The 7715-nt window shown below is 44.1% G+C and overlaps 1 protein-coding gene across 1 annotated transcript; it reads right to left on the reverse strand.

The window, feature by feature from the left end:
• Positions 1 to 792: 792 nt before the first annotated feature.
• On the reverse strand, positions 793 to 7444 carry LOC123190550 (helicase-like transcription factor CHR28). The gene is made up of 13 exons (XM_044603216.1): positions 7151 to 7444; positions 6165 to 6579; positions 5852 to 6046; positions 5569 to 5750; positions 5392 to 5463; positions 5226 to 5300; positions 4164 to 5136; positions 3252 to 3382; positions 2497 to 2721; positions 2353 to 2394; positions 1660 to 2265; positions 1330 to 1539; positions 793 to 1221 (listed from the first exon to the last, which is right to left on the reverse strand). The coding sequence occupies exons 2-13, from the start codon at positions 6490 to 6492 to the stop codon at positions 1117 to 1119; spliced, it is 3144 nt and encodes a 1047-aa protein (XP_044459151.1). The 5' UTR covers positions 6493 to 6579; positions 7151 to 7444; the 3' UTR covers positions 793 to 1116.
• Between the last annotated feature and the right edge of the window lie 271 nt (positions 7445 to 7715).

Below are 7715 nucleotides of genomic sequence, written 5' to 3' on the forward strand. Positions count from 1 at the left end.
CTCTTTTTTCACCGGCGTGAACGCCATACGGGAGCTCGACGCACCAGTGGAGGAGCTGCCTGCGCCGGAGGAGCCGTCCACGCCGAAGGACAGCAGCACCTGCCTACGGTCGTACTCCTCCGTCTCGTGGCGGAGGAGCGATGGCGGCGGCTGAAGGCCTTGGTTGAGGTACCTCCAGGCGCTCTGTTTCCTCACGGCGTCAGCGGCGATGCACCGCTTCCGCTCGGGGTACCGCGGGCGCTGCGGCCCATGGACCACATCCCGCGCCACATGGTGGAGTTGGGCGGCGTATTGGAGTCGCCAGCGATGAGAAATCAAGAGGGGAGAGGAGGGATTGCGGTGGCGCGAGGATATGGTTAGGCCCCGTATATCAGCTGCGAACCTTAGTTATACTGCAAGAGAGGGGCGGTTTCTGGGCCACTGTAAAAGATTTATTGGCCAGAGATGATCTCAAGACACATAAACCCTTGAAATAGTTCACCTCGTTGACACATTCTCCCGGAGACTCAGATCCAGGGTTCCCCGATCATGGCCAGGAGACCCGTGATGGCGCCAGAAGTTTGAGGGAGTGAGTGGCCGCCGCCTTGATTGCCTCTTGTAGAGCTAACCCTAGGAAAATGTTCCCTGAGGATTCTTGTTATCTTTTTTTATGATGCAAGAGTTCAACATCTTACGAGTTTTCAAAATCTACAATAAAAAGTGCAGCATCATAGCAACAAATACCACAATAAAAACTGCAGACCATTATCTCACGAGTTTCGAGACACAAGTATCTAAGTTCTCAAGTTCGACTAAAGGTACGCCAATAACATCATGTTTTCTGTAGAAAGAGTATGTACATATGGGAGCATCCAAATCAAACGAATTATCATGCCCACATGGGAAGAGACACGGATTTCTTATCTAGATATTCGAGACTTCTAACGTCAGCGGCCCACGGGCATAAGATAATTACATGAGCCAACCGGGCCCACAATAACACCGCTGCAAAACTTGGTCAAGGCATCAGAACATGGCGGTGACCCGCAGAATAGTCCTAAGCTACAGGTGCTCCAAAAAACCTGTGCAAAAAGAGCTTTGCACGATTGTTGACGCCAAAGGCCTGCGATCAGCTCCCTATATGTTGAAGAGATATCCGAGATCTTCCACGGTGAGCCGAGTTGCGATGCCTCCTGTTTTCTCGTCGCCAAATGCTGATGCCACCATCTCCCTCTTTTTTGCCTGCCAACAGAAACATGCACATTTTGTCACAACAAAAAACAGGGGAAAAAATATGAAGGGGGCAATAAACACAAGCAGAGTGCCAACAAGTTCGGACAAAGTTATTACCTGCAGAGCTAAGATGCGATCTTCCACTGTGTCATTGACTGTGAACCGAGTGACAGTCACAGGACGGGTCTGGCCGATTCTGTGTGCTCTGTCAACCGCCTGGTCCTCAGCGTAAGGGTTCCACCAGGGATCGAGCATGATCACATGGCTAGCAGCTATCATGTTTAGACCAAGATTACCAGCCTTCAGTGACATGAGCATCACTCTTACCTGAATATAAGGAACAAGAACAGTTTTTTCTGATTATTTGTTGTTTGAATGGTGGAGATGAATTATTAATTTCTAAATGGTAAATGTAACAACGCTGAAAAAGAAAGGAGTAGAACGTACCGCTGGGTCAGCCTTAAACTCTTGCACTGCTTCTTCTCTATCGTCGAGGGACATTGACCCATCAAGCCTTCTGAAGTTTATGAAATTGCTATTCAGTGAAAGCTCCAGGACGTTCAGCATGCCAGTCCACTGGGAGAAGACTATTGCCTTAGGAGCATCACTATCAGTAGGGCCATGTGTGTTGAAGATTGATTTAAGCGTGTCAACGGCCGCCTTGATCTTCGATGAGATGTAACTGGCTTCGCAAATCGAGGATGATTCATCTGCTGCTGCTGCTGCAGCAGAACTATCTGCTCCTGCTGCTGCTGCTGAAGCTGCCGATGATGCAGAATTATCTGCTCCTGCTGCTGCTACTACTGCTGCCGATGATGCTGATGCTGACGCTGCAGAACTATTTCCTGCTGCTGCTGCTGCAGAACTAGTTATTGCATATGACTCCAACTCATCAGAGATACAGAGCCTTAATACTGGGCGTGAAAAAAGCAATTCAGAACTTAATTTCTGTTTGCAAACAGGGCAGACTTCCTCTTCACTTAAGCTCTCTTGTGCACATTCATAGCAGAAAATATGGCAGCATGTTGTTATTACAGCATTCTCAGGTGGTTCCTGCAAAATGAGGGAACAGAGTAAATTATTCTATACTCATTAAAATAGTTGTGAAAGAACAAATACTTCAGCTAAATAAAAACAAACCTTTGGTCCTGTGCGAGAGTCCATGTCGTTCTTTCTCTGCTCCTGCAAACAAATGAATATTTCAGAGGCAAGGTAACAATTTTTACACATACAGATGTTGACTAAATTTTACACGTACAAATGTTAAGTGACCAAGCTGCTTACCGCACATATCATACAAATTGGTCGCCGTACCTCCAGCTTTTCGAGCAAATTCATCACTATTTTCCTAGGAAGTTGTTTTGCCATTTCTATGGAAGCCGGGTCAGTATAATTTGCTTGATTGTCATCCTTCAGAAGATAAGGGTGATCACAAGCTTGCCGAAGCCGCAGCAGCAATACAAGAATGTTTGCATAGTTTTGTTTTATTGTTCCAGCAGCAGCAAATTCCTGGGTTATAAACAGGAAACATATGAGCATCACAAACAAAAGGATTTTTTGTGGGGAAAAAATAAAAATGGTATAAATTATTAAGAGCATTGAATGTTAAATTCAGACTGCTAAACATAATAGCTATAATATTAATGCAAATATTTTGATTATGTTCAGGAAGAGAAAATAGCGAAGGCATCGAACAATCCCTCTGAGACCAATACAGCATAAAAAGCTCATCGGATCAAAAGGTTCTATCAGTTAATATAAGACAACCGGGATAACAAATAGTTTGGGAAGTATCAATAGACAATATATAATCATGCTATTCTAAGAGATATTCTTGAAAGCCACAACTGAGTTGTGATAACTCAAAACTGAGCTGTTTTTCGACTTCAACGAGTGTGCAGGAGATACTGCTTTTGAGATTATACAACATTAATGCACCACAATTGCCAAAAGTTTAGATATGATCTAAACACAACATCCAACTGAGTGACCAAGGATAAAAAAACTGAATAAAATTAAGTTTGTAAACTTGAACCTACCTTGAACTTTTCCCGAGAACCTTCTTCAAGAGCCAAATAGAAATACCGTTCCTCTTGTGTGAAATTTATTTTCTTCAGTTCAATTGTCTTTGGAGGTACTTTTATAATAGGTTCTCCATCAAGTAGTGTTTCTAATGGAAACAGTTCGTAAGTGAATCAATGCCAGAATATCACAACCAATGAAGAACCAAGTTACAGCTATGCGCACTTTAAGACACAAAACATGATGGAACTACTTTCCGAGTAAAGGAAGTAATATACACAAACATTATTATCTAAATAAAATCAAAAGGTGCTTACTGTCTAGATAGTTCCCTATATTTTTGTACTTTGTTCCCCCTCTCCTTCAGTTTCTAGTTTTGTTATGTATTTCATGGCTGGTGGAATGAGAGTAAATTATGCTAATAAATATACATATGAAAAAATGCATTTTCCAAGACAAAGGTGATAAATTCATGTTGCCATATATAGAATGTAAGTCAAATACGTATACATCTACAGATGATATAAAATTAATATCAATAGTTATCATAGATAACAAACAATTCTATAGGCAAAGGCATGTGGATTTACGCCTTTACGGCATGTAAGTCAAATACAGATAGATAGATAGATAGATATAGACAAACTGTCAAAGAATTTTATATAGAATGTAAGTCAAATACGTATACATCTACAGATGATATAAAATTAATTTCAATAGTTATCATAGATAACAAACAATTCTATAGGCAAAGGCGTGTGGGTTTACGCCTTTACGGCATATAGTACTTCCTCCGTCCCATAATATAAGAACGTTTTTGACACTAGTGTAGTGTTAAAAACGTTCTTATATTTTGGGACAGAGGGAGTAGATAACAAACAATTGCAGATAGATAGATATAGACAAACTGTCAAAGCATTTTATTTCACCTTTTGTGCGCCGCAACAGAATTATCTTCAAGACAGTTTGAAGTTTCTTATACCCCTGACTTGAGCCTCTAGATATTGGACCCTTTATCATCGAGCGGAACAAACTAAATGAAGAATATGGCTCATATTTTAAAAAGCGGAAATAACTGTACAGGTCGTCAATTGTATTTTGCATAGGTGTACCCGATAAGCACCATCTCCTTTTTGCTTTCAGTCCACAACAGGCTCTAGCAGATTTAGTCCGGTGATTTTTTATTGTTTGAGCTTCATCCAGCACAACTCTAAACCATCGCACCCTGGCAAGTGGACCACCATCCAGGTCAGCAGCTGAACTGTTAACCTTCTTTTTCTTTATTGCCTTTTTCTTGGTCTGTTTTGACAGTTTTCTTTTACGAGCAGCAAAATCTGGACATAACCCATACTTTTCATCGTTATTTGGCTCCATATCGTCATCAGAGTCTTGTTTGGGCACTTCTTGGCCTACAATAGTATATGTGGTGACAACAACATCATATTTTGCCAACTCAGTTGGTTTTGAAGTCCTTGAACCTCCATGATAAACCAAAACAGATAATCTGGAACTTTCAGCAACCTTGGCTTTGATCTCACTAGCCCACTGCTTAAGAATGCTAGCCGGGCAAACCACCAGTGTTCCTGCAGATGGTCTAGTAGCAGACCTGGAGGTTGATGCAGAGGATGGTAGATTCACTCGGCCCTTCTTCTTGGGCTCAACTTTAACAGTATTGGCCATTCTATTAAAAGCACTCCCCGACGAACTAGCACAGAGCTCATGATCAAGCCTATCTGAGGGTTCACCCTTGGGTTTGTTCTTGTCCATTGCCATCACTATATCATCATCATCAAGATCTAATGGCACAGAATTTTTACTGTCGGAATCAGCAGACATGAAGTTAAACTGTTGAACCCTCTCCTTTTGTATTAGGGCAATTGTTGATATTGTCTTCCCAAGACCCTACATCATGGGAAATTATCTGGCACTAAGAAAGGAGAAGTGGTAAAATAATTAACAGCAAGTGCAATAAGCTAGGAAATGAAAATAACCTGATCATCTGCCAAAATTCCACCTGGACAATGCGAACTATTCTCTTTGGAGAGCATCCAAGCTAATGCTATTCTCTGTCAAACATACAAGAACATAGCAGTGAACAGGATATCCAGAGTAAACATACCAATAACAACAGCTTAGGTTTTGGAAGATAAAGTTTACCTGGTGCTTAAGGAGTGATATGGACAAAACACCTTCAGGCAGATCTTCTTCCTTTGTTTCCTGACTGATATGCTGCATAAAAGTTTTGTTTACAATCCATAGTAACTAGAATCCGATCAAAGTCACCCGGCAATTAAAGCATATATGATCTCCACAGTGACTTGTAAAATTATATACCTGTAGAGCTTCTTCATATATAGCTCTCTCATCACAAGCAAGAGGCCTTTTTTCTGCGTTTGGTTGGCCTTGCATGCCAAAGCCATTGGAAACTTCAGGGTCATTATTAACTGGATTAAAGGAAGGCATTGATGGAGGAAACATCCTCTGTGAATGCAGGCCTTCATAAGCGTAGACATCATCTGACAATTACGAATGGCGAAAAAGCATCTTAATTAATCACAGTTTGCACCAGCATGAATATTTTTGTTCAAACTAAATGAATAAGGTACATACTACACACCGCTATCGCTATCAGTTTTGACGTTCTGGCTGGTACCAAAAGGAAGTTTCCAATCCATTGACGATGTAGATGAAAACATCCCAGTTCCACCATCAGTATAATTAAACCTTGCAGTAAGATCCTCCTCGTCACTCAAACTTGGATGACTGGTTGGAAATGATGGAGGCGGAGCCGAATACATATAGACATCATCATCTGACAAATTTGAACAGTGAAGAAACATTAATCTTGCTACTGGTCACAGGCTGCAGCGGTGCCCTTTTAAAAACTGTTAATTGTCAGAGTTAATCAAGGATAAATGCAGCGTACTCACCATCATCAATTTCCTGCTTGGTTTTACCGTATGATAGCATCAGCGAAGAACTTGAGAGAGGATAGATCCTGTGTGATGAACCAGCTGGAGATCTATAAGAGCATGAAGCGTGATTGCTACTTAACCAATCATCATCATCCAAAGTGATTGGCTGTTCTGCATTGTTCTTGGCAAACGGCGTGTTGAGTAAAAGAAGAGGGGAGTCAACACCGTCAATAGGAACAAGATTGTCTTTTCTGTCCTCTGAGCACACATGCGTGATGTCTTTGCCTTTTGAACACAATTTAACATCGTCCTCACTATCTGAACACAAGTCAATAATCTCCATGTTGGTGGCGAACTCGTGACTATGCAAACTTGCCAACTATCTTGCGCAACGGTCCAGAGGGGTCTTGTCGATTCAAGTGTCTAAATCCTGCAAGAAGCCAAGCAGACGTTAGCTGGCAATAATAACACCTGGAGTAAATAACAAACAAATGTGGGCAAGATAAACATGTGCAGGAAGCAGGTGGATAAACCTCTCCAACAACAATGCGTTCTAAAGGCACAACGGCGACCAGGATTGCAGCTAGGTAATTGCAGCCGCAAATTCAACGAAGAAGTACACTGAAACCTTAACCTTTTTTTTTTCAAACCAAAGGCAGTACAGGAACAGAACAGTGTCGTCAGACAAGCACCGACTGAAACTACAGGTAGCAGCCGACTTATAATTTATATAAAGAAAACGATGGAGCAATCAAGAGAACCGAGTCGCGCACAAATCTACGGGACGCGCAATCCCAGTCGGCCTCGCCCACGATCGCCAAGAACTCCCCCGGCCGCCGATGCGACCGATTCCCAGCGCCCGACCTAGGCGAAATCGGCTAAAGGCCGCGGATTCAATACCGCTCTACATACGGACCAATTCCAATCAAACCATTCCATCGAAAAGAATTCAAGAACGGCTCACGACGCCATTCCGTCCGAACCAAGATTCAAAAACTCACCCCCAAGAAAGCGACGGCGGGGAGAGGCCAGGCCGGAGCCCGCGCCGGGCCGCCCCGTAGACCGGGCCGCGCGGGCGGCGGGCGGAGATCGCCGGGGGCGCGGCGGGGCGGAGGGGGCGGGGCCAACGGAAACCTGGCGAGCTGCGCCAATCGGATCGTGGGCGAGGGGATTTAGGAGGGGCGGGCGAGCGGTTCGTTGGTGGCGGCGGGCGGGCCAGGCAGACCGAGCAGGGTGGGGGCGCGGCCTGGGACTTACGGGCGAGCGATGGTCGTGGTCGTCGCCCCCTCGGGTCCCTGTCGGGTGAGGCCGGTGCGTGGGGCCCCGCGTGTCAGCGGGCGCTCGTGGAGCGGGAAAGGGAACGTTCGGATTGGCTGGGGGGGGGTTTGGATTTCGGAAAGGCTTGTGGCGGAAGGAAACGCGGCGGTGAATGCTCGCGACGTGCCGTGACGTTGTACTTACCGTTGGTTGATTGACGCGTGTGACTCGTTGCTGATGAATTTTTTTGCTTTTGTGGAAAATCTAATGTGTGACCGTTCGCCCTCTGGCCAAAGAGAGAAACGGCAT

This window comes from Triticum aestivum, chromosome 2A (assembly GCF_018294505.1).
Source record: "Triticum aestivum cultivar Chinese Spring chromosome 2A, IWGSC CS RefSeq v2.1, whole genome shotgun sequence".
NCBI classification, from domain to species: Eukaryota; Viridiplantae; Streptophyta; class Magnoliopsida; order Poales; family Poaceae; genus Triticum; species Triticum aestivum.